The sequence below is a fragment of the Conger conger genome, chromosome 8, assembly GCF_963514075.1.
Source record: "Conger conger chromosome 8, fConCon1.1, whole genome shotgun sequence".
NCBI lineage: Eukaryota > Metazoa > Chordata > Actinopteri > Anguilliformes > Congridae > Conger > Conger conger.
The window spans coordinates 15,946,152-15,972,684 of NC_083767.1; the positions used below are offsets into that span (position 1 = coordinate 15,946,152).

At 44.1% G+C, this 26,533-nt stretch overlaps 2 protein-coding genes across 7 annotated transcripts in view; one reads left to right on the plus strand and one right to left on the minus strand.

The window, feature by feature from the left end:
- Window positions 1-26,533, minus strand: part of LOC133134616 (transmembrane protein 53-A-like) — a 29,280-nt gene that overhangs the window by 1,308 nt on the left and 1,439 nt on the right. Inside the window, exons 1-4 of one of the 6 annotated variants that reach the window (XM_061250834.1) lie at window positions 13,398-13,770; window positions 4,557-4,601; window positions 1,673-1,783; window positions 811-1,330 (exon numbers count right to left, since the gene is read on the minus strand). In XM_061250834.1, coding sequence (XP_061106818.1) covers window positions 811-1,330; window positions 1,673-1,783; window positions 4,557-4,580 — 655 coding nt within the window. In that variant the 5' untranslated portion in view covers window positions 4,581-4,601; window positions 13,398-13,770. Of the gene's footprint in view, window positions 1-810; window positions 1,331-1,672; window positions 1,784-4,556; window positions 4,602-13,397; window positions 13,771-26,533 lie in introns of those variants that run through there. The other 5 variants (XM_061250835.1, XM_061250836.1, XM_061250839.1 and 2 more) reach the window with 5 other exon arrangements.
- On the plus strand, window positions 13,865-25,461 carry LOC133135147 (proline-rich transmembrane protein 4-like). The gene is made up of 3 exons (XM_061251940.1): window positions 13,865-13,982; window positions 16,930-17,867; window positions 22,473-25,461. Coding segments are annotated over exons 1-3 (2,814 nt in total). The 5' UTR covers window positions 13,865-13,980; the 3' UTR covers window positions 24,347-25,461.

The following is a 26,533-nucleotide window of genomic DNA, read 5'->3' on the forward strand; positions in this document are numbered from 1 at the left end:
AAGAAGAACATACAGATTTGGTCAGAGAGCAAAGTTCATGTCAAGCCAGCAGTGTTCAAGCTCTAAGTTCATATTTACATTGGGGTGTGAATGACGTAAACTTTCAAGAATTCTTTCACAGTTGAAGCAGCTCAGGTTAGGCAATTTATCGCACCAATCTAACAGCAGTGTGCATGAGAGAACCTGAGTAACAGCCCCAGTTCCGGAACCACTATACTACCCTGCTGTAAAACTGAGCTGGAATAAGCTGGTCTAGCTGGGTGTGAGCTGGTCAACCAGTTAGTGTTGGTATCTTGTCCGCTACCAGTTGTTTCAAAACAAAGCTGGAGCTGGTCAAACCATATCGAGCTAAGAGCTGGTCTGAACTGGTCAATCAGCTACTATCTGTTTCAAAACCTAGCTTGAGCTGTATTTTCAGCAGGTACACTAATGGTCAGCATGTGTATTTAGTGATAAGAGACTGCATGTCTTCACAAAGATAATAAAAGAAAATATGTCACTGGACTGATTGCATTTCAAGGCAGCAAACCACTCTCTTTAACGATAAGCTTTAACCAGCTCTTCGTGCGTGTTTTACCAGTAATGGAGTTGATGCTTTTAACCTTGGGAAGAACCCATGCACTTGTAAGTCGCTTTGGATTAAAAGCGTCAGCCAAATGACAAAAATGTAAATGTAAAAATGATAAGCTGCAAACAGCACAACTCCGGAATGACTTATCTCTACAAACACCGATATAAAGATAGCTGAAAACATACAGCGCAGTAAAAGAGGGGGAGGCATTCCGGGGGATTCTGGTAAACAAAACTCACCGACGGCGATGCGCTCCAGTGACCCGTCCACAAGGCTATCGTAGACCTGACCCTGGACCCGCTCCATCAGGCCCCGGTAGCGCTCGGGGTCCCGCGCCATGAGCATTAGCATCTGCGCTATCATGTAGCCGCCAATGGAAAAGGCGTGCACCATCAGCGGGCGGGTGACGAACCTGTCCTCGTGCAGCAGGTCCAGGACCTGGGCCCCGTATTCCTGCCCCCAGCGGGGCCACAGGAACTGGCTGAGCTCGCTCTCCACGATCAGCACGTCCAGCCCTACCCGGAAGTACATCTCGCAGTACTTGCTCAGGGCTTGCGGGCGGGACCCCAGCCAGGGGAAGAGCAGCAGCAGAGGCCTGTCTCCGCCCCCCTGCAGAGGCACGCGGGCGGCGGGGGAGTCGTTCACGTATAGTGTCACCTTCTTGCTTATTTTGTGAGCCGTGACGCCGGCCACCGTCGCAGGAATGGGCGACATTGAGACGGCCGTGCCCAAGGCGCGAAGGCCGCCCGCCAGCCACACCTGAGACGAGAAGGTCAGCGTTTAAGCAGAGCGTTGCATTGTGGGACAGACTGACAGTACACGGTGTGTATGAGATAGACAGATGTATGGCTATGGGTTTGTTAGTAGTATGGCATAGGGTCTATAAGCAGTATGGTTATGCATCTGTTAGCGGTTAGGCCAGAAAGAACAACCACAACACAAAATTAAGCGTCTGAAGTATGCAAAAGAAAATATTAAGGAGCCTGAAGCCTTTTCGAACAATGTGCTTTGGACTGACAAAACCAAAATTGAACTTTTTGGCCACAACCAAAGAAGGTATGTTTGGAGAAAAAAGGGTGAAGCCTTTGTAGAGAAGAACACCTTGCTGACTGTGTGGAGTCGTTCACGTATAATGACCCTGCCCACCTTTGCGGGCATGGGCACCATGGAGACAGCTGCGCCCAAGGTCCGAAGGTCATATGCCAGCCAGACCTGCGATGAGAAGGTCAGCGTTTAAGCAGTGCGATACATTGGGGACAGCCTGACAGTACAGTGTGTGTGAGACAGCCAGCTTAGGGCTTGTTAGCAGTATGGCTAATGGTCTGTAAGCAGTATGGTTATGGATCTGTTAGTGGTAAGAAAGCGTTTGAAGGACTTTATATTGTCTTATATTACCCAATGGTACATTACCATGTAAATGTATGAGACAGGCTTTAACCCCTTAAGACACACCAGGCCATATTCAGGCCAGAGTGGGTTTATTTGCCATCATTCTTTTTTTTTTTTTTTTTTCATTCATTCATTATCCTAACCCGTTAATCCTGAACAGGGTCACAGGGGGGCTGGAGCCTATCCCAGCATACATTGGGCGAAAGGCAGGAATACACCCTGGACAGGTCGCCAGTCCATTGCAGGGCACACAGACCTATGGGCAATTTAGACTCTCCAGTCAGCCTAACCTGCATGTCTTTGGACTGTGGGAGGAAACCGAAGTACCCGGAGGAAACCCATGCAGACACGGGGAGAACATGCAAACTCCGCACAGACGCCCCGGCCAACAGGGATTCGAACCCAGGACCTCCTTGCTGTGAGGCGGCAGTGCTACCCACTACACCATCCATTCCCAATGTGAAATTCTCAAGGAATCACATGCACAGGACTGTGAAGGCTGTCACATCCTGTGCCCCCCATCTCCTAGCGTTTCCTTTTGTATTACCTTTGTCTTTTGTTCCTGTGTTTTTGTCTCTGTTCAAGATTAGTGTGCAGGCACATCCGTCCATAAAGTAAACAATTTTATTGGTAAGGAATTTGTGAGAACTGCTTACCCTGAAGAATCCAGAACTTTTTAGATTCTCAACAGGTTTGATGACTAAACTGGCCCATCGCAACTTTCCGTTCGTAACAGTGACTCTGTGATTTAATCTTGATTTTGAGCATGTACTGTCGCTGGTTCAATCCCACCTTGATAGCAACTACTTTTCATGAAAGTTTCACATGTAGCCTTTCTTTTTGTAAGGAGTTCCTTATCTAATATGATTTTAAACTTCCCGCTATGATGGAATTATTTTCAGTAGGTGATTGACATTTATTTTTCCCATTTATGTGTTTGACTCATGCTGTGAAAGGATATAGGCTAGCATTTCCCCCAAAACGTACATTTTAAAAGCCTACCAGACACCATATCAGAAAACTTCATACAGTGGGGTGGGGTGCAAAAATTTGGGCACTGCTGGTTTAAATGTCTGTTACAATGAATCTGTATGTGATCGAAAACAAACCTGAACTTTAAATGGAGTTTTAAAAATGTTCGGAGTTTGGGAACCCTTTTTGATTACTGATCGTTGAAATAGCCCTACATCTTTCTCACTGGCCTACGACATGCTGTAGATCATAAATTGTCAGAATGTAACTCATTCATTTTCCAGGAAATAAGACACTTTGCAGTTTGTTCACATTATTTATTTTAACCTTCATTTAACCAAATAAAACCAAGTGAGTAATGCTCTCTTTTTCAGCAGTGCCATGGGATATATAACAATGCACAAATCATATCAGTACAAAATACACAGAAAGAAGAATCACAATCACACAATGACAAGAAAAAGATAACAAGCAGTGGACAATAACGGAATACAGTTGCATCTCAAATTTTGAATATCGTGGAAAAGTTCATTTATTTGAGCGCATAAATTAACATACGTTTCAGAAGGTCGACATTTCTGTATTATAAATCCTTTTTTTGATAGGTCTTCTGTAATATTCTAATATTTTGAGATACTGGATTTTCATGAGCTGCAAACCGTAATCATCAAGATTAAAACAAAATGTGTAATGAATCTAGAATATGAAAGTTTCACTTTTAAGGAAAGAAATATTCCACGACATGACATTTTTTAAAGATGCGCCTGTACATCATGAGAAACAAGAGCATGTATCCGGTAAGAACTTTAAAATGATTATCGAACCCTCCACATTATTCGGTGATCCAGTTTTCAGGTGTCCTGTACACGGTTCCAGTTATGAGCAGCGTAATGAAGCTGCTTTCCCCAGTTCTGTATTTATGACTGATCTGAAGTAATGTTGCATGACCCTGAGAGCGAGTAGGCTAAATAAACCATTTCGGAGAGAATAGCTTGTGTGTAGTCTACGGGTAGGGCACTCTGCACGGTAGAAGGAATTTTAGGAGAGCGCGAGCATGAAGTGCCTGGGCCTCAAAGTGTTTTTTCTTAAACTACAGTTTGATCTAAAGAGGTGACGATAGTCTGCTTTTTCTCAAAAACGGTATTACTCGACACAACTTGTAAAACACATTTGTAGGTTACATTTGCGGGCCGGGCACTCTTCATGTTAAAAAATAAAATTACCGCGCGTATCGAATGTGCGGAGACCAAAAAGAAGGTAGGAATTCGCTTGCATGCACATCTGCCGGAATGTAGACAGGTCGGGACAACGTCATGCCGACTTGGTGAAGTTAAAAGATGTCCAATATGGTAATCTGCAATACAGATCAACTCAGCCATTCAAATGTTCCTCTGTAAAATGATATGATCTTGAGGTTACTAAAATGTAAAATGTTGACGTGTTAGTAAGCACACGAAAACAAGTTAAACAGATCAGCATGTGCGAGTTATAATGAATGAGTAGCTTAGCCCACATTAACGCAAATTCCCGAAAAATGTGTGCATCCAGAACGGTCTAACAGCACACTCGATAACCTCACATTAATCCTGCAGATTTACAATTACAGGGTCGATCCATAGCCTACCTTCTTTAGGGAATGAGTCAACATATCCGACGGCTGCCCAACTGTCTAAACGAGAACCAACAAAAGACGTTAGAAGTTGCCTACTCCGTGTGTTCCACCAGCTGAACATTAATGGCACAGTAGTCAACCCAATGTCCTACTTCATTTCTCCTTCAAAAAGGTGAGCTAAAGTCATGAATGCAAACAATGTTATGCCGTTAGTGACATGTAAACCGTATCCTGCTGGGCTGTTTTCCATAAAAGCAGCCAGTTTTACCTGTTCCACTCGGTTTCTGTTCCAATGGTTTGACCCAAACACCCCCCCCCCCCCCCCCCCCCCCATTTTGCTAAATTATAATTTCTCCCGGAACTGGAGCGTTTATGCCTACAGACTGACAAAAATACGGATCCATTGTAAATTGGCGTCAGAATACAGTTTCATAAATTATAATGCCTTATATTAGCCATTACATAATCTATTACTCACTTCCCTCCCCGTTATTGCTATGAATATTTGAAATCAGTTACTTGTAGAGCCAGTAGGTGGAGCGACCGAAACGTTGGTGACAAGGAACCAACTCTATGCGTTTTTGTCGATGAGTTTCATGAGATTTCAGCTATTTGAACAAATTGTTCACGTCTTTGTTTTTAGATAGTAGTGAGTAAACTAACCAAATTTCCTGTCGTTTTTATCAATCTGTCATCTGATGCTATTACTGGCAGATTGCATTTAATTACCATTCCTGGCAGGACTTGATAGACAGGGGACCCAGGAGCGCGAGAGGGGTCATATTATCTCCGGTAAAAGTAAGCATTTATTTATAATAAATTATGACGTCACATACGTTACAGCACAGGATATTCAACGGGTATCCAGCGAGTTTTCATAATCATTCAGTGGTTTCATGAGTTCAGCGGTGACGCAATTCATGTAAAACTGATTCTCATGTTTCCAGTCCAATAGGAAGCATGCATTTTTCACAGTTTCTTTTTTTTTTTTGCATCACAACCCTTGGTTGTAGTAAGGGATTAGGCAACTTTAACACACTGGGCAAATGCATTTCCAGACTGAAGTACTTTTTAAAGTTATAAGGTCACAAAATCTCCTTTTTATTGAAGTATTTCAGTAATAATGTTCAGTCCTTTTTTGTTTGGGCAAGTTTGACAAACGGGCAGACGCTATCAAAAGGCTGTTATATCCTCAAAAGCGAGCACAAATCGTAAATCTGATGAACTACGGTCCTGTGACTGACATTAAACGTACGTCTCTACATCCATAGTATATACACGTGTATACACACTCAGCTCCAGAATTATTGGCGCCCCTGATAAAAATGAACAAACGCCAGATTGGAATCCTGAACATTTTTTGTAAATAAAATCAAGCAAAGTGACATTGTCAAAAGCAAATTACGTAATTTAGCTCATCTCAGTCTAAAGGAACTATATTGCGTCATTCCCTCACTTCCTGTTTCACTAGTGTGCAAAAATGAAGTAACAAGCATGCAAAAAGTACATAAACGGATAAACGTACCACTGTTTGAGCAGTAATAAAATCAATGTAGCCATAAGGAATGGTTGCATATTTGCCAGGAAGAGGACGCAAGTGCACCTTGTCCCCACAGACAGTGAAGATGGCGAGGGAGCCCATAAAGAACCCAAGGATCACAGTTTAAAACATATATATGCAATTTACACAAGAGGGCATTGCAGAAGCACGATGAAAGTATTAAATGTGTCCGTTCTTTAGTTTTGGAGAAGTAAGCGTTTTAAATGCATCGTCTTATTTTCAACCGATTGAGAAGGTTCTCCTCGTAGAACCAACCGCTTTCCTTATCCCTCCCCTATAACTCGGGACCCATAGTCTGCGCCGCTGGCCTCCAGGCAAGACAATGCAATTATTTGACGGACGTTAGATTAATTTAAAATTAGACTATTTCTAGTTATATTAATTTAGCTAACGTTAGCTAGCTAGCTAGTTTGCTTTCATAAGGACGTCCTTACCTTAGCTATCGATAGTTGATATGGGGGAAGTGGGGACACGGTCTGTCAATCACAGTTCTCATTACCACGCCCAGACAGTTTGGTTGAACCTTTATAGTGTTAAATTTAGGCTTGGGGGGGAAACATTTTTAAAAATACATTTAAATGACTGAAACATTATGCACATTTGTTTTGTTGTTGCCTAAAGACAACTGGCAAGTGTCACATTCAACCACTATCTTACTCTCCTACACAGAGATTTGTGCATATTTATCAAGGGTACCAATAATTCTGGAGGCCACTTTATATCACCCTGCCACTGAAATGGAAGATAGTAGCTGATGTTCTGTACTGTACCAAACATGGTACCAGACACTTCAGTTACCATCACTGTATGGGAGTAGAGAGGGTGGAGTTGGATATCTGGTGCATTTACAGAATCTGTGGCCAGTGATGTGGTCATTGTTGACAGTGGCAGTGGCAGAGGGCAGTAAGGGGGGGACGGGACGGGGGTCTTTGGGCTGTGAAGCGGTAAATGGGGTAAAGCTGAGAGGTCCTGTCTCAGCGAGATGATTTTGGGAGGCATCCAGGCGGAGGGACACCCCCCACCCCACCCACCGCTGAGGTCACTTATTTACCCACGCCGTCCAGTGCTTTGTCCCCCTGACACGGTCTTTGTCTGGTGGTGCTCAGTTTCCTCCTCACAGATTAGCCCCACTGTGTTGGGGGGCAGTTTGATCTGTGCATTCCCCCATGATCCCCCACACTTACTCACAGACACACACAAACACACATCCCAGTACAGAAGAACCCCTTTATAACTACTGGTAATTGATAGATACTGGCATTGCAGGCTCCTCCCATTAGAGACAGTGACTGCAGGAAGTAAAAGCAATTGTGAAAGCAACCTTTTCAGAAAGCGCATTAACTTTGAGATTCCCCTGGGACTAAAAATTTATTATAAACCCAGTAATGTGCAAATGACCTGTATTTTGGTTTAAAGCTTCATTGAGTGGTATAAAAACACCAAAAATGTATTTTTAAAATAGAACAAAAGGCAATATTGAGACCAAAGATCTATGCCCAAAACTCTGTTACAAGTGAAATGTATGCATGTCAAACAGCTTTTAAAATAACCAAAATACACCAACAAGAGTTCCCTTAAAACTATTCAAAGTGTATTTATTGTATTTGTTTAAGCATAAAACTTGGGTGATATCTTCCATTATTTTTGAATTTGCGTAAACTCTACTGTACTGTATTAAAGCAAAATGTAATAAACAATGCATTGTTGCCACCGAACAAAGAGGTATTATTACATCACAATCATCCATTCTTATGTCTTCTGAGTTCCGGAATACTGTGAAATGGCTTGTGTTCCGTCAGCTTATTTTCCCATCCCAGTATGCCCCAGATCATCTCTGTGTCCCGTGCACAGTGGACTGACAGATAAAGCACAATGACTCTGCTATCAAACCACCCTTCAGCTGTCAACTGTTCACTGTTGCACAGCAACAATAAATCACTTCAACGTGTTTTTCCTTGGGAAACATCCTCAGCCATCTCTGTTCTCACTGAAAAGGCAATCTACCAGCATTTAGTGGGTGGTACTGTCTGTACTGTGGCTAGTCTCAAAGAATTGCACTTATGTGAAATGCACATATTTCATAATTACCCATGTGTTATCTCCACAAAAACCTCTGTGCATTTTTTTCACTTTACTTCGACAGGGGCACTTTATTTTGGCAGAGGGTTGCTGAGAACATCTACATCAAGGATCAGTAACTCTCAGTCCTCAAAGGCCGAGAACTGCTGGTTTTCCAACCTCCCTTTACCTGGGAGTCAGGTGTGAAGACTGTCTGGCCAATCAGAAGCACTAATGGCTAAATCATATCATTGACATATCACACAAATCCCCTCCCATAGTTCTGTTAGCTCAGGACAGACACACACACACGGACACACACACGGACACACACACGGACACACACACGGACACACACACGGACACACACACGGACACACACACGGACACACACACGGACACACACACGGACACACACACGGACACACAAAGAGCAGTTTGGGAAAAATCTCAGTAATATTTCCTCAGATACTGCAGTGCATACTCAGGTGCTTTTTGCTCTACAGACATGCCCATCCCTAACCTCTCCCTCTGGCTAATTCTCTGCAGCACCCGGCCCTGCTGACTTGCATTACAACCTCCATTCCTGCTGGAGATACCATGTGACCCACAGGAGGAGTCGGAGAGGGTGGGGCATGCACACCATCCTGAGTCACATGACCCTGCGGGTCCACATGAGCATTAGATTAATTAATATTTTAAGCCAACAAAAATTAATTCCATTATTTCTTTAGCTAAGAGATGGTTCGAGATTATGGGGGTGGATGTCCCAAATGTGTTCTTTTTTTTTTTAACAGGATTCCTTCATAGGTTTTTTAGGTTTTGTTGTTTACTGAAGTCTGACAAAATAATATTGATGTACTGTCTTTGAAAGTGGACAAGGAGAGACATTTACATATTAACACAAATGATTGCACTATATGAAACATCTTTGAAAAACTGGCGTTGGCACCGGGGAACTAACACCAGAAACTCTTCTCATTATCCCTGCACTGATACAGTCTTTCATCTGCAAACTAGGCTGAGCTTTGAGATTCACTGCCATAATATCACAGGAACCTTTTGAACTCCATGCGCTACAAATTCTATCGAGACCCAAAACACAAAACATGAAGAAAAATCCTGATAAGTCCCATCAATCAAAGACCCAGAACTCCAGAGAGGAATCATTATTACATCACAGTACAGAGACCCAAAATTCATCAGAGAGGAATCATATTGTTACATCATAGGACAGAAACCCAGAACATCAGCTACAAATCCTGTTGTTGCATCACTGTATATAGACCTAGAAATCCATGAGAGTGGAATCCTATTGTTACATCATGGTAGACTCGAGGATTTCATCACAGAGGAATGATATCGTTACATCACAAAGACAGAGACACAGAATGCACCAGGGAAACTAACTTGCACTCCATCACCTGTTCCTGCATTCCCACATGCTGCTTCTCCTACTTTAATTATAGTCCCTATTCTCTAACCTGCTCATCCATCTGCTCTTATTCCTATACCTGCTCTCTCTCCTGCTTCTATTCAGTCACCTGACCATACTACTACTTCTGTTAACTACTAACTCCCCTGATCCTGTGTGTGTGTGTGTGTGTGTGTGTGCGTGCCTGTGTGTGTGTGTGTGTGTGTGTGTGTGTGTGTGTGTGTGTGCGCATATTGCCAGTATTTTGTTTCTCCTGCAAAGAGCACTGAAAGGCATTTGCTGAGGAATACTTTGCTTGCTGAGTTGTGACCATAGGCTCTGTGTATGTGACCAGGAGAGAAGAACTGATGTGCAGGACTGTGGGGCTGGAGAGAGGGAGAAGAGAAGGGAGGAGGGAGGGCGAGAGAGGGGTGGAGACTGATGACAGAGAGATAGGTTAGAGTGAGAATGGGACAGAATGAGAGGGGAGGAGACTGGGAGAGAGTCAGAGGGAATGCATGAAGCTGGAACTCAATTTCACTCAGACACGCACAGACGTACACCCATTTCACACACACATGCACATGCACCTACACACACAGAGAGGGATATCTCTGGTGGCTCAGTGAAAGGATCTCAGGATTTTTACTTTCCTTGCGGGCAGTCTCCCCTTCCTTCTGATTCCTGAGGTGAGACCAGATCTTTTTCCTTTTGGGAGGCGGAGGGGGGGGGGGGTGTTTGTAGTAATTCAAATGGAATGAATGAGTAAAAGGTACAAATGCACTGCATTCACAGGACAGGGACAGCAGGATAGTGGATCAGGGTGGTGAGCAGAAGTAGCAGTAGGCAGGAGAATAGAATGGACTAAAGAAATATCACCACCACTGTAGCACTAACAGACTGAATGCCTGCGTGAGTACATGAGTGCAGCATGAGTAAGTATGAGTGCAGTATAAGTGTGTATGAGTGCAGGACAGGTGTATGAGTTCAGTATGGGTGTGTATGAGTGCATTAAGGGTGGGTATGAGTGAAGTATGTGTGCGTTAGTACAATATGAGTGCAGCATGAGTGCAGCATGAGTGTGTATTAGTGCAGTATAAGTGTGTATGAGTGCAGTAAGGGTGTGTATGAGTGCAGTAAGGGTGTGTATGAGTGCAGTATGAGTGTGTTAGTACAATATGAATGTGCATGAGTGCAGCATGAGTGTGTATTAGTGCAGTATGGGTGTGTATGAGTGCATTAAGGGTGGGTATGAGTGAAGTATGAGTGTGTTAGTACAATATGAGTGTGCATGAGTGCAGCATGAGTGTGTACTAGTGCAGTATAAGTGTGTATGAGTGCAGGACAGGTGTATGAATGCAGTATGGGTGTGTATGAGTGCAGTAAGGGTGTGTATGAGTGCAGTAAGGGTGGGTATGAGTGAAGTATGAGTGTGTTAGTACAATATGAGTGTGCAGGAGCGCAGTATGAGTGTGTATGAGTGCAATATGCATGTGTAGGAGTGTGTATGAGTGACAAAAATGTGTATGTGTGTATGAGCGCAGGACAGGTGTATGAGTTCAGTATGGGTGTGTATGAGTGCAGTAAGGGTGGGTATGAGTGAAGTATGAGTGTGTTAGTACAATATGAGTGTGCATGAGTGCAGCATGAGTGTGTACTAGTGCAGTATAAGTGTGTATGAGTGCAGGACAGGTGTATGAATGCAGTATGGGTGTGTATGAGTGCAGTAAGGGTGTGTATGAGTGCAGTAAGGGTGGGTATGAGTGAAGTATGAGTGTGTTAGTACAATGAGTGTGCAGGAGCGCAGTATGAGTGTGTATGAGTGCAATATGCATGTGTAGGAGTGTGTATGAGTGACAGAAATGTGTATGTGTGTATGAGCGCAAGACAGGTGTATGAGTTCAGTATGGGTGTGTATGAGTGCAGTAAGGGTGGGTATGAATGAAGTATGAGTGTGTTAGTACAATATGAGTGTATGAGTGCAGCATGGGTGTGTATGAATGCAATATGCATGTGTAGGAGTGTCTATGATTGACATAGAAATGTGTATGAGTGCAGGACAGGTGTGTGAGTGCAGTATGGGTGTGTATGAGTGTGTGTGAGTGCAATATGAGTGTGTATGAGTGCAGTATGAGTGTGTGAGTGCAATATGAGTGTGTATGAGTGCAGTATGGATGGGTATGAGTGCAGTATGGATGGGTATGAGTGCAGTGTGCATGTGTATGAATGCAATATGAATGTTTGTGAATGAGTGTGTGTGTATAGTGTATAAGTGTGTGCATGTGCATAGCACCATTGCCTGCAATTGCCATCATGGACATGTGATGTAGTTTCCAGTCTCCTGTACCTTGTTTCTTAAGATGTTAGATAAACAGGAAGCGGCACACACTGCTCAGAGATAAGCCGATTAATGGAGGCTGCCATTTTGGACCATGGGGCTTTTGGCACCAGAGCATGCACACTGGGTAACTGAATGTGAATGATCACGGTAAACGCAGAGCAAAAATGTGAGCCACAGACACACTCTGAGAATTGAGAAAGTAGAAGTGAAATGTAAGCCGTGTGCATAGCCGCATAGCATATCTCCTGCATATGACAGCAGGAGGCTAGCAGGATTTTATTGGAGAAAATAAGTGGCTCACTTTGACAAGGACATTTCTGATGCGAAACCATGGATATTCTTATAGAAACATTTGATGGCACTTAACTGTAACATTACATAGCTATATAGCTATATACTTAGACTGAATTACAGTCAGAACTGTTATTTTTGACAAGCTAGATATCCATCTGTAGTTGTAGCTAGCCAGTTAGCAAGACTGTAGAACAGTTGTAGCTGGCTAAGTTAACTAACTTTTTCGAACTCTGTGGCACTCAAATCTAACATTATAAGTAATTATAGCTGGCTAGCCTCAATGTCTGATTGAAATCATCCAGTCATGGAATGTCATGTACTTTCAGCCATTATGTGATATTGTAGCTGGATAGCGGATAATCTATGTACAAATCAGATAGACAGACCCCCGATATTGCCACACCGCCGCCATCCAAAAATCACACACGTTCATAACATGGTACCTGTTTAAATTCTACTGAAACACTGATTCGATATAGTCCTACTCTGACATGCTCGATACATAAGCCCCCTCAATTTGGGGTTTCAAAACTTCCTTCTGTTTTCATGTTCTGTATCATTTTGTTACACTGCATATATTTTATAAATAAGACATATGGTACAACTACTGAACTACAGTTTGATTTTAGTAACATGTTTTTGAATATCACACTGAGAGGAAAAGGAACCACAATATATTATATTATATTATATTCAAAAACATGCACACACATATTTGTCACATATATGCATATGGCTGAAAAACTGATCCAGGGTCAGGGAGGTGAGAAGTATTTTGCCTTTCATTGGAAGCAAGTGTATTTGCCTCTTCTAGCAGTGTTTATTGATTGATTGAAACTTTTGTTCAAATTGATTGATTGAAACTTTTATTTAAACAGAAAACACACTGTGACATGCCCAAACAATAATACACTTTTAAACATCGCGTTTTTAGAAAACTGGCCATAAAGAAAAGGGGGTGCTTCAGAATGAGCATATTTGTAAATTGTGAATGACGGAGATAACGTCGTTTTAATGATAATTAGACTAGCTTGCTCGCGAGTACCGAGGCTAGTAATGAAGAAATTACAGCATGAAGGTGGCAACGAGCACGTCCTACTGACCTACTTCATAGTTTTTTTAAATATATAACATAAAAAAGTAAGTGTTGTTTAATCGTGGTTTCATAATTAAAACAGTGCTTACCTGATCATATCATTCACCGTAACCGAACTGGGGCTGGGGATGCGGTGCTTTTCATGACAAGTTGTATTCTGAATGTCGGAAGATGCGAAGTTGATTGATTGATTGATTGAGACAAAACCATTTGGAAGCGGGGTTGGATTGCAGAGTACTTTTAAATTGATATGGTGTATTTTTCGTGGATACTACTATACATTTCCGCGCAATGCACGGTAAAACCAATTCAGCATGTCTACATGCTGGTAGCTGGTTACCCAGTTCAGACCAGCTCCCAGCTTGACATGGTTTGACCATATCAAGCTATGTTTTGAAACAGCTGGTAGCTGGATGACCAGCTGCATAACTGGATGTTACAGCTGGGCAAGGCTACAACACTCTTCAAATAAAGGCAATTGAGTTAAAAGCACTAGTCTGAGCACTGCATGTTAAGAGGAGAGTTGATTATTTAGAGCCAGTGAAAAGGGGGGGGAGGGTAACGGGCACATGCCCTTGGTCATTAGTCAGGAAGGACATTCGATTAGGCTCAGCTGGGAAAAAACCTATCAGCTGATATCTACAGTCATGCTGGCCTGCACTGGTTTAAAGCATGTATGAGTGCCTCCATTAATGTGTGCATGCTTGTATGCATGAGTGTAGGTGTGTGTGAGTATAGTATAGTATAGTATAGTATAGTGTATGTATGTATGTACATACGCACATATGTGTGTGTAAGTGTGGTGAGGGAGTATGTATGAGTGAGTATACAGTATGTGCGTAAGTATATGTGTGTGTGTGTGTGTGTGTGTGTGTGTGTGTGTGTGTGTGTGTGTGTGTGTGTGTGTGTGTGAGAGAGAGAGAGAGAGAGAGAGAGAATTTGTGTGTTTAGGTATGTGTGAGCCTACGCAAGTATTTGTGTAGGTATGCGTGTGAGTGTGTGAGAGAGTGCACATGAGTGTGTGTAGGTATGTGTGTGAGAGTATACACAGTGATAATCTCTGTCAGTCACAGCTCAATTCTGTCCTGCATTACCCTGCACATGACTACACAATGCTTCTGTTTGGCAGACGTCTCTGTGGTACCATGTACCCGCCTGTGTTAGCAGCTCTTATTGTTCCTGAACAGGGCTAGTTTTCCTGAAACCCCAAACTGCTGCTTAAAGACTTTTTTACTGCACTACAAGAAGTGACTGTCTTAAAGGTACAATAGGTAATTTTGGACTTCTAATGGTCAAAACAGGAACTGCAGCAACAAACACGCCCAAACCGCATACTATCCCACCCCTTCTCTGTGAACGCGCTGACATTGAAACGCAATTGGATGTGGCAATTAGAACCAATTTTCAACCAATGAGCTTGAATTATTGTACAGTTATACAGTGTTTTGGTACAGAGTGCTGGCCTGTCAACTGAATATTTTGAAACCTGAATTTAAGGACTATAAACACAGGCAGAGGGTGAGTCAACATGCCTTTTTCAATGATAGGAAGGGATTTACAATGGTCTGATAACAATGTTTTAGCACAAAAATCTTACATATTCTACCATAAATTTTAAGATCTTTTTTTTCTCTCAAGTAGAAAATATTAGCTTGTTTTATGTTAATGTATTCTTGACAAGTGAAATTGGCAAACCTTGAGATGAGATTTGCTTGACAAGTGACATTGGCAAATCTGGAAATGAGTCAAACTGGCTTGCCTCACTGGCAATATTTTCATCTTATTTATCAAAAAAGTAAAGTAAGTTTTTGAGACTCAATATAAGACTTTTTCTTTGCAGTGTGCGGCATAATCAGGAGCAAGCCTGCTCTTTAAACAACATATTTCTCCTTTCAGTCAGGATGGACAAATATAAAGACTGATTAGTCTGCAGCAAAAATATATCACAAACAATGCCCTCCACCAATTGCAGACCACATCTCTGCTACAGATTCTGTAGAGTCACCAGACTTTCACCTCCATCAACCTTCAATGTTTAGAAGGAAAATCTGAAGGAAACTGAAGGAAAAACAATCCATTTGGGTGCATCCTTTAAGAATCCATTAAGGCTTGTAAACAAGGACTATACTGAGGCGATGAGTGTTACGCGCTGTGATATCGCAGCAGAAACCCCTGCAGTTCAGAAGCAGAGGTACTCAGTAGCTGACTGTCTGGGGATTCTAGAGAACCTGTGTCTGTATCTCCCCAAATAGCCGGGCAACATTTAGGCCATGTTGTTCAGGGCTTTGTCTCCTCCTGATTGGCAGTGACAGGCTGGTGAATTGGTAATCGGCGGGAGAGAATGTCAATGTTTTCCATCCTCTCTGGAACGAGACGCTAACGCTCCCAAAATGGAGTGCGGTGCCGGTTTAGCGATGTTGAGCTTGCAGTGCTTAGAGTTTAGTATGAATTATGTATTTCCTCCGAGTCAATAATTGATTCTGTTCTGCATCTAGATTCTGCATGCAGTCAAACCTTTTTCTGAGATCTTCAAAGCCAGTAAAGCATAGGCCCACTACTTCTGTCGATACAAATTTAGCGAGGTTAAAAATCTGACAGTAAACTGTTTTTCCTTGCTCAAAATGAGGCAGGGGCAGTATTAATTGTGATTTAAGTGACCGAATTTAACACGTTATTAAATGCTGAATGGTAAATGGAGAAAAACACAGAAATGGACTGCATTTATATAGCATTTTTATCCAAATCAATTTCATTCACCCATTCACACAAAAATTCACACACCGGTGGCAAAAGGCTGCCATGTAAGGTGCCAATCAGCTCTCCAGGAGCAATTGGAGGTCAGGGAGGAGCAATTGGGGGACAGGGGCACTTTGACACACCCAGGGCTGCAATTGAAGACTGCAATTGAAGACTGATGCATATCTGCAATTGAAGACTGATGAATATTGGATGTGCCTGGGTGCTAAAGAACACAGAATATACCTGTCCAAACCTTGGGTCCGAATGCTGCAAACTCAGAGCAATGATTGGAGTGTTAGCTTAGCTTAGCTGCACTCTGTACAAACTACTGTACCTCTGCGTTCTTCGTTGGCAGCGCCTGTCCTGGTACATTGTGCTAAATACAAATGATAAAACGCTACTGAGCGCGACCAAGCGTGACGCCTGTATTTATTTTTTGTGCCGACAACAGTCAGAATTTTGTGGAGGTGGCACAAAATTTGATCACTGGGGCGCCTCAGAATTCTCTATGCGGGAGAAACCCTGATAAATGACTTCTTCAACTTTCGTGACTGCACATTAAAAAAAAAACTATCAAGATTTTTGAAGAAAAGTAATCACTTTCCCTGATGTAGAAAAAGAGCAACGCTTAAATCAGCTCAGGATTTAAAGAGGGTTGTGCTGTGCTAGCTGTTGCTGCGCTATAGCTGCATTGTAGCTTGTTATACTGTGTAGCAGTGTATAGAAGCAGTTTTGCTGTGTTGTGCTATAACTGAGCTGTAGCTGTGTTAGGCTGTTGCAGTAACTGTGCAAAAGCTGCACTGTAACTGTACTGTAGCTGCATTGGGCTGGGAAAAAAATGCTAAAACTTAGCTTGTGTGCTCTGTCTGTGTCTTCTACCAGGAGACCACCACCACCAGGGATTGATGAAAGCAGCTCAAAGGCCCTGGAGAAGAGGTGGCATGGGGGGCGCAGCGTGAGGGGACACCCCTGTGTTAATGCGGCCAGCATGCACGCTCACAGCTGGGTGCTCCTGCTGAGCCTCTGGCAGTTAGGCACCGTTCCTGCCTCGTCTCCGACCGGAGGCCACCATGCATGGACCCCACCCTGGACAGGGCCCACCAGGGAGTCCGGCGTCTTCTGGCCATTCTGGGTTTCCGTAGATGTCCCCTCCGTAGAGTCCGGAGGGTCCACTCCGCTCCCACTTCCTGTCGGTTTGACCTCTGACCCACAAGGTCTGCCCCAAACAGGAAGCACAGAGAGCCAGAGGCCAGCTGTCTCCACCACAAACACAGCTCTGCTACCGGAGCCAGGTACAGGAATCCTCTGGGGCCAAGAATCCACCTCCACAAGCAGAGAGACTGCCCCCTGGCTGCGGGAGGCTGAACTACCAACCAGTGGTTTTACACATTTAAGTCCAGCTCAGGGGGAGGACCTTCACCTCATGCCCCAGCCTACTCACAGCCTGAGGGGGGTAGATGCTGCCACCCAGACACCAACGTGGCTAACGCCAGGAATACCGCCGTTTACCGCCATGCCGAACGGGAACACGGCCGTGCTGCTATCCCCCACAGGGGCCCTGGAGACGAGGGAGTCGGCCCTTCCTCTTCCTCCCAAGTCTCCAGACCCCCAGGCGGGGAGACAGGGGCCCATCACGGGCCTGCCCGGAGGGAGATCCACCAGGAGGGGAGAGGGGAGGCGGGAGCGGGTACCCAAAACCGGGAGCAAGCCTACGCAGGCCGGGGAAGTGAAGGCAAGCGTGCCCGATGATGGAGGGAAGCTGGAGGGGGTGGTACAAAAACCTACCGAGACGCTGACGGTTACCACCAAAGCACCAGGATGTAAGCAAGCCAGCCACTGCATTCCTGCCATGTAACTGTTAACCTAGGGCTCATACTTCAGAATTTTACATGCAGTAAAGGATTTGTGATGCAATAAAGCATCATAAATCCCATGTGTGAGTGTGTGTGTGTGTGTGTGTGTGCGTGCTTGCAAAGGCAACAGATCGATAGAGCCAGGCAGAGTTACAGACTTTGCTGTTCTTGTGTGTTGCAAAAGAGCAGATACGTTGAGAATTGAGTTAGTTGCTGCAGTGAGGATCAGTATTCTACAATCGAACACAGTCCTTTATACAGAGTCCTAAAGGAGTTCGCTGCAGTCTCTCTCTCTCTCTCTCTCAATGAGTTTTGACACAATATATTAAAGTCTTCAAAAGCCTAATTAGGTAAGTATATATTTAGATTCAGGTTAATAGGTTTATGTTAATATTAATAACTTGTCTGAAGGCAGTTGTGAAATCTTCACTCCCTGAAGATATTACTGGTGTATTCTTAACAACTTATTGCACTGTGCTTTTCCAACAGTTGTGAAGTACAGGAGGTCACAGAGACATATCACAGTGCCGAAAACGTGAGGGCAGTAGATCAGAATTAAATATAACGTCCGAGTTATTTTTATCCAGTTTGCATGATGAGAATTTCCATACAAATGTCACGTCGGACAAGATTAAAATTCCAGTTAAACCGTTAAAATTCATGAAATGGAAATTAAAGCGCTACGTTGAGGTACTGCAGCGCAGTTAACGCATAAACGGCAGAGAAGAAATGGACACAGTCTAGGGTAGGCCTACGGATCTGCACCAAGGGTCTTCCGAGTTCCAACCGCATTCATTGACTCTGGGGGATGAAGGTGCACTCATGGTGGCAGGACAATGTTCGATATTGTAGCGGTAGCGGCTTTTACCGCTACAAGTAGTGCGTGCACGTTCTTTTCTGCTCAGTAAGAGGCCTGCCCGGCAGCAAGCGGACATTTCAAGGGACTGCCAGTTTCAGGAATAGGTGCCCAGGTGCGTTTTAATGCACAATGATTACTACGTACTTTACCTAATATGGTGGACGCATCCTATAAAAAAGAATGGATGGAAGTATAAATATGCCTAGTAAACTAATACAGCTTCGTTGGGGGTAGTTTAAATGCAGTCAGCAGTCGTCACATTGCAGAATTATCAAGTGTGAGATGAAAGCATTGCTGTTGAAATGCTGAGGAATTGCTGCAGTGCAATGAACACGGTCGTAGGGAATGGCTGTATTGGGACTGATTTAACTGACTCAAATGCAGAGCTTGACAGGAAGGTAATTAGTACAATAGAATGTTAATAATAGCCTACACAATTGATACAATATTAATACAGTGATACAATATACTCTGAGCTGTTCAGTCAGATCTTCCACTCAATAGTGTTATATGGAGCAGATGTGGGGGGTATCTGGGAAAAGATCTACTTTTAATCAGGACTCATTTCCCTCAGGTATAATGGAAAAATCAATTAAATCTCGCTAAGTGTGATTTAGGCTGAGTAAAGGTGACTCAGGAAAGGGGTCTTGAAAATTAAAAATATTTTTATATGTTCTGTCTGCTATATAGACATTGATATCCTCTACAGAAATATACCCAGATTTAATCTGTATTAAGTTACTTCATAAGAGATTACTTCATTATCAGTAACCATAGAAATATACCCAGACATAACCTATGATTCATTTACAGTGAGCATAGCAATATACCCTACCCCTAATCTGTGTTAAATTATTTAATTAACAAGGACAGAAAGTATACCTATATATAACGTATTGTATTGCTTAATTAACAGTGGCCTAAGAAATATACCCATTTCAATTGCTTTAATTACAGAATAGTGGAGACAGCATATATATTTAGGCTGTGCCTAGTGCCTACACTAATGCCGTTTATGTTCCGGTCTTGTTGATACTGTATCTTTAATGACAGAGAGATTGATTTACCTGCAGGTCCTCTGCAGCAGTGCAGCTGTAGTCTGTTAGTTGATAGTATGTTTGAGGGACTAATTGAATTTGGCAGGCAGAGAGACACAGGATGATGAGAGACAGACATTCTGTCTCCGGTCCTTTTAGGGATTTACTTCATTGGTAAACAAATTGCTCACTGTGCAAAGAATCTATTAGTGTAGCTCTACGTTTACAGAATAAACTGTGTTTGTGTGTTTGGTTACTTGGTTAGTAAGGTAGCCAAAAACAAAGCCCCGATAACTCACTCAGGTCACCAAAAACACAGCCCAAATAACTTCGGTAACCAACAGGACCGACCTCATAGCACTATGTCTGCTCTGGTATCTTAACAAGTTGTTTGATTCATGCAAACCTAAAAATACTTCCTTCAGGAAGCTAAGTGATACAGTTGGTTCTGCTCCGTGGGATTGGGTGGTATTCTCTGTGTTTATAGCTAAAATGCAGCAGGAACATGAATACAGGCTTTGTGTGAGAAGGACAGTAACATGGCCCTCAGATTATCCCACTTTATTATATTATAACTGCAGCTTTCACAGGCCTGTCTCTGTCTGAACAAATCCGGCACGACGGGTCTTACACGCACAGCGATTCTAAACATCTGTGTCAAATGTCAGAACTTCATACTAGTACATGCGCAGATACAGACACACACACACACACACACGTTTTAAATGTGCACACACACACACACACACACACGTATTAGTCTTTCAGTGGACATGGTGCTGAACTGAAACCGGTGCTGCTTTTCTATTTTTCTATTAGCAAATGTTTTAAAGCATATAACTTCCTTGTACTGAAGCAACTTTATGAAGTGATAGAGATTGCGATATGTTTAAAGAATCAAATGTATATAAATGCACAGCACCAACATACTGAAAACAGTACCCATTGAAATGAACTATTTGCTCTGTTTTTAAGTAAATGTGGTAAAAACTACACTGGCCATGTATTTCGTGATAATAGGGTGCATTTTATGACAATTAAAATGCTTTCCTGAGCTGTACAGTATTTAATGATTTTTGCACACAATTTGAACGAATGACTTCCTGGATGAGTGCTTCATGGGGTAGAGGAATGACAGTATTGACAGTATTGACAGTCAGACAAAAGCAATGTAGGGTTTGGTCTCTTCATAGGATATGTTGACAATAATAAAACATAATTATGCCAGCCTTATCCTTTTGCGTGTTCTGAAAAGATATTGGATACAAATGAACTTATATTCTGTAAGTCTTAACCATGCACTCCTATATCACCATCAGCTACCGATAATAATGGCTGCCGAATACATTTACAGTACAAGACAATACAATACAATATAATACACTGTACAATACATTTAGACCATCCAAACAATAATATGTTCTATATTTACACAGTGCTGCATATTATGTTCTGATAAAAATGAGTCAACTGAGACCTAATGATATTCATTTTTTATTGTTACTTTGAAGATATTTATATTATATACATATGTGCTGATGTGGCAGGGTTCTCTTGCATAACTAACTAGTTTAAACCCCTTTCAGTGCTAATAGCGCATTTGAATTGGCCCTCCATTACACAGTGTGTTGCTCTCAGGCTGGTAAAACTGAAGATTAAAATTTTATCGTCTGTATACTTTCAAGATAAAATTATGAAACCGTTATAAGAGCCCTATTAAAGCTGCGGTGCTGCAGTAAATCCCTCAACGCCATTGTAATGTTATATCGCACTGGCAGGTACGCCAAGTTCTAGCATGGAGCATAATACCCTGTCCAGTATCTATGCAGCACTCAAAGCTTACAACTACTCAGGGCTTCTAACAGTTTTGGATACAGTGACCACAGATATGAATAAGTACTGTAAATGACTAATTCATCTTGTAGCAAGCTGTTTCTTTTCTGAAAAAACTGGCATGGATGAGAACATCAGCAATGCAGCTCAGCGCAAACTCGTCTGAACCACTCCAGCAGCAGTCTCTCACAGGCCCATTAGCTTTTACCGGGCTTGGACGTAGGCCAGTTCGCGTTTCTGCAGTTATGGCGGAGAACTGCCAGTGCGCTGTGTTAACATCGCTTCCTGGCAGAGCGGGCCGCTCTAATGCGCTCGCCTGAGCAATCATATTTGGAAGCTGTTTAATAAAAAAAAAGCAGGTGATGTGAGTTAAGTGTTCAATAGCTGCTTTAATTGACCAAATAAGTGCTGAGTAATAATGAAAAACGCATAATGGCTCTCTTGGCCCAGGGTTGGGGGGATACGCAATTTATAAAATATGCTGTCAAAAATGGTAATATTTGCTGCTTTTCAAAGGAATATTTGCAAAAGGTATTATTTACCGTTGAGGTAGTACTTGATGTTGGTTATGATAATATTTGCAGTTTTTAGGGAAATATTTGCATTTTTTTTTTTAAAGCTAATATTAGCCCTTTTTCGGGGAAAGTTTGCTCATGCTCACGGGAACATTTTCTGTTTTTTAAATGTAATATTTGCTGTTATTAAGCGAATATCTTAACTTTTTAAGGTAATAGTTTATAAGACCTTTGATCTTTCTAAAATAAATATTTTAAGATAGAATCTTCTGTTTTTAAGGTAATATTTACTGTTTCAAAGGTAATATTTTCTGTTGTTGTTCTTCAGATGTCCTTCCTGGTGCGGACTGGCCATCCAACCCAGGGGACCCCGATTCTGCTCGTGTCCCACACTGTAACGGTGACATCACTGGTTCCTGCAACCACAACAACACCTGGATCCCCGCCCTCTCTGAAGACATCGGACACAACCAATCGCACGACCCCTCCCCGCCCCCAGCCCTGCCCCTGCTCCTCGTGTCTCTGAACGCGGACTGGAACAGTGCCATGGCGACATGGGGCGTGGCCTGGGAGCTGCACGTGTTCGGGGTTGGCTCGCTGTTCGCCGCGGCGACCCTGCTCTCCGCCCTCGGCCTGCTGCTCCTCCCCTTGCTCCGCCCCCCGGGAGGGGGGTACCTGGCGCTGGCTCACCTCTTCCTGCTGGTCGCCAGTTCCAGCCGTGCATTCTCGCTCTTCTATGACGCGTACAGCCACCTGGACAAGCTCCTGGCCGCCCACTTCCTGTTGCTCCACCAGGCGCCCTTCCCCAGCCTGACGGGCGCCTTCGCGGCCATCTTCCTCTTCCTGTCCCTGCGTTCCCGCGTGAGAGTCCCCGGGTCCTCATGCCAACGGCCTTGCTCACTGGCCGTTCTGCTGCTGCTGCACTTTGGCGCCACCTTCGGCTCCCTGCTGGTACTGCAGGCATTCCCCCAGTGGCCCAGCCTCATAGTCGTTTCCCAGGGGGTGTTCGTGGTGCTAATCGCCTTCCTGTCTGTGGCCTACCTCGTCTTCTGCTGCTACACCCGGGCCGACACCAAGCACGTCTACCACCTGAGCAACACCCTGCCATCTCGAAGAGGGTGGGACCGAACGGCAGTAATGGCGGGATTCTCTGTGGTCTTCTTGCTGGCGTGTGCCGGGCTACAGCTCTACGCCATTGTTCATTGGCTAGCCCCGGCCCCAACCCTGGGCCCCTGGCCCTGGTGGGCATTCCAGCTGAGCTGCTGCCTCTGTGAGGCGTGCGCGTGTATTGCCCTCTCTCTGACCGCCATACCCCCTATCCGCCGACCGCCTAGCCCCTACCTCTGCGGCTGCTGCGGTTGCCGCGGCGACCCATCCGCCAAGCTGTCGGCCCCTCCTGAGTGGGAGCTGAGGCAGCAGGAGAAGCTGGCGATCTGCGAGGGGGTGGGGTCGGAGCGCCTGCCCCTCTACGCCCTGGTAGACCCCCACCCCAGCAGCCTGGAGGGGCTGGACCTTCTCTACCATGGAGCCGGGGTCCTGTCGTGTTCCGATTCGTATGCGGACACGCCACTCAAGGCGAGGGGCGGGTCCCCGGGGGCCTCCTATGCCAGCTTGCGGCTGGACAGCGACTCCACGGGCGACCTGCGGCCCCCCTCCCCCATAAACCTGCGGCGCAGCATCGACGAGGCCCTGTTCAGCCCTGCCCTGTTTCCTCACAGCCTCTTCAGCCCTGCCCCCCGCCGCGGCTCCACCGGCCTGACCCCGCCCCCCGCCGACAGCTCGGCCGACCACGCCCTCTACCGCACCTCCTCCTGCCGGGAGATGGAGGCCGGGCCTCCCATGATTGGCTCTAGCCTGTCCGGCCACGCCCCTGCGGAAGCTGGCCTCAGCCAGTGGACGGAGCACAGGATGGGCGGCAGCAGCTCCAGCTTTCTGGGCAGGCATTCTCTGGACGGCTCCTCTGTGGTCCTCTGTCCCAGCCAGGAGGCCTGCGGTCACGGCCGAATTGCCCCTAGCAACCTGGCTCAACACAGCTCGAACCAGGGGGACCAGCTCCACGGATGCCACTTGGGCCTAGTCTCCACCTCTCAGGAGAATTTGGACCGGCTTGCCGAGACGGACCTGGCCGTCCAGGAGGAGTTCATCAGGGTGTGTCGGCAGATCGACGCTCTAAGCATAAGCAGTGACACCATTGACCTGTAGGCACTGTGACCCCACCCAGAAAGGTCAACCAAGATATGACCTCACCCAGTAAGGTCAACCAAGATATGACCTTACCCAGTAAGGTCAAGCAGGATGTGACCTCACTTAGTGAGGCATACCAGGAACAGCTCACAGACACTGTGGGGGAGTGGGAGGGAGATACAGTATGCTATGGTACAGGCTCATTTTTCTAATAGCACGTCCACCTGCAGTTTCATGAGTGACATGGTGTCAAATGGAGTTTCCTCAAATTTGATATCACAAAAAAATCTCCAGCAATCCCAAAGATGAGATTTTACACTCCTTTGGATTTACAGTATAGCCACGGAAGATGTGGGTCTAGCTCTAGGTTCCCTTGGTGACCAATTTAGAAAATAAAAGTGCTACAGTCTGGAAGATACCCACAGTGGTTGTCATGGGATGCTGTGATTAGTGTTTTTAATTAGACCATGTTTCTGGCTTTCCCGAGCCCTTCAGCACAGCTGACTCATCCAGGGAGATGCTAAACAAGCACTTATTAACAAGAGGCTGCTATTTATTGATATACTATAACCAACCGATGTTGCTTTACTTATGGAATATAAAATCAAATCATATTCCTCATCCTCCCCTCCCATCAAATTGCTTTTGTTGTACATGATTAACTTTTGTGTTACACTTGCTCAAAAAATGCCCAAAGGAAATCTCATGCCCTGCAATACTTCTGAAGACATTATATAGATGTAGAACTGATGTTATGGAAGTAGAATTTATAGCCTGTGTCAGCACCGTAGAAGAATAGCAGCGCCATCTACTGGTAAACAGATGTTACAATGTCATGCCTTCTGCTCACTTCCATAGTTATTTCTTTGTAAGACATGCTTTAGATTCACATAAACAGCTAAAAACCTGTTTATTTTTGCGAGATTATGGTTACAAAATCATGTTTTTATTTATTTTCAGCTTTATTAAGAAGCAAGGGATATTTTATATGTGTGGATTTAAGTGCATGTTTCAAAGAGATGCTTACTGAAAGTTTACACTATAGTGCAAGGATTATATGGAAAAAGATTTCATCCAAATTATTCAGAAGGATAAGTGTTTTATGTTACAATAAAATCAAATGTTATATTGAATATCCATGAATTTGATAGATTTTTTTTCATATAGTAAAGAATTTTGCCAGCAGTAAAATGGCAGCTGCTGCTTAGCAGGTGTGGGCTTGATTAGTATTTGGAATGGAGACCTCCTTGAAAAACTAACATTTGAAGAAATAAAATGCTGCTGGGAGTGGTGTTGGTGGGCTAATAGGGGGTGATCTTTCTTTCAGTCAAATAAACCCCATTGCCCCAGTGCAGTTATGGAGACACTGTGCTGGTGTAGATGTTATGTTAAGTCAAGCCAAGATGTTAAACCAAGGTTCTGATCAAAAGCTCAGTCTTTTTCTGATTGTAAGCAGAAAGATTAAATAAACCCTTCCCTCTAAAGCAGTGTGGAATGGGGTCATTTATCAATCCTACAGAGGGTATAGATCCAAAGGAAGCCAAAGAAGCAAAACATTTACAGATACACATTTTTGACCACTCAATCCCCTCAAATGCTACATTAACACCACCCTATGGTGTGTTAGAGGGACAATTCAACCACTTTGACTTTCATCAAATAATTAAATAAAAAGTAAACCGATTGTGATCAAATGATCTGTTGATGAAAATGGCTCGATTATATGCAATGAACTGAAATTGAACCTACTAAAATTCAGGACTGATTGGTGCAAAGAGAGTGGAATGGATTCATATAAACCATCCCACAGCTGTCATGTAATTCATTCATTCATTCATTATCCTAACCAGCTTATCCTGAACAGGGTCGCAGGACGGCTGGAGCCTATCCCAGCATACATTGGGCGAAAGGCAGGAATACACCCTGGACAGGTCGCCCGTCCATCACAGGGCACACACACCATTCACTCACACACTCATACCTCTGGGCAATTTAGACTCTCCAATCAGCCTAACCTGCATGTCTTTGGACTGTGGGAGGAAACCAGAGCACCCGGAGGAAACCCACGCAAACACGGGGAGAACATGCAAACTCCACACAGAGAGGCCCCGGCCGACGTGGATTTGAACTCAAGACCTCCTTGCTGTGAGGCGGCAGTGCTACCCCCTGCACCATCCGTGCCGCCGCTGTCATGTCAAGTACAAA

What these genes read in the sequence shown, in the direction of transcription:
- LOC133135147 (XM_061251940.1), top strand. An exon ending in TACCACCAAAGCACCAGGAT is followed by an intron (nt 17,868 to 22,472) that starts GTAAGCAAGCCA and finishes GTTGTTCTTCAG; the next exon opens with ATGTCCTTCCTGGTGCGGAC.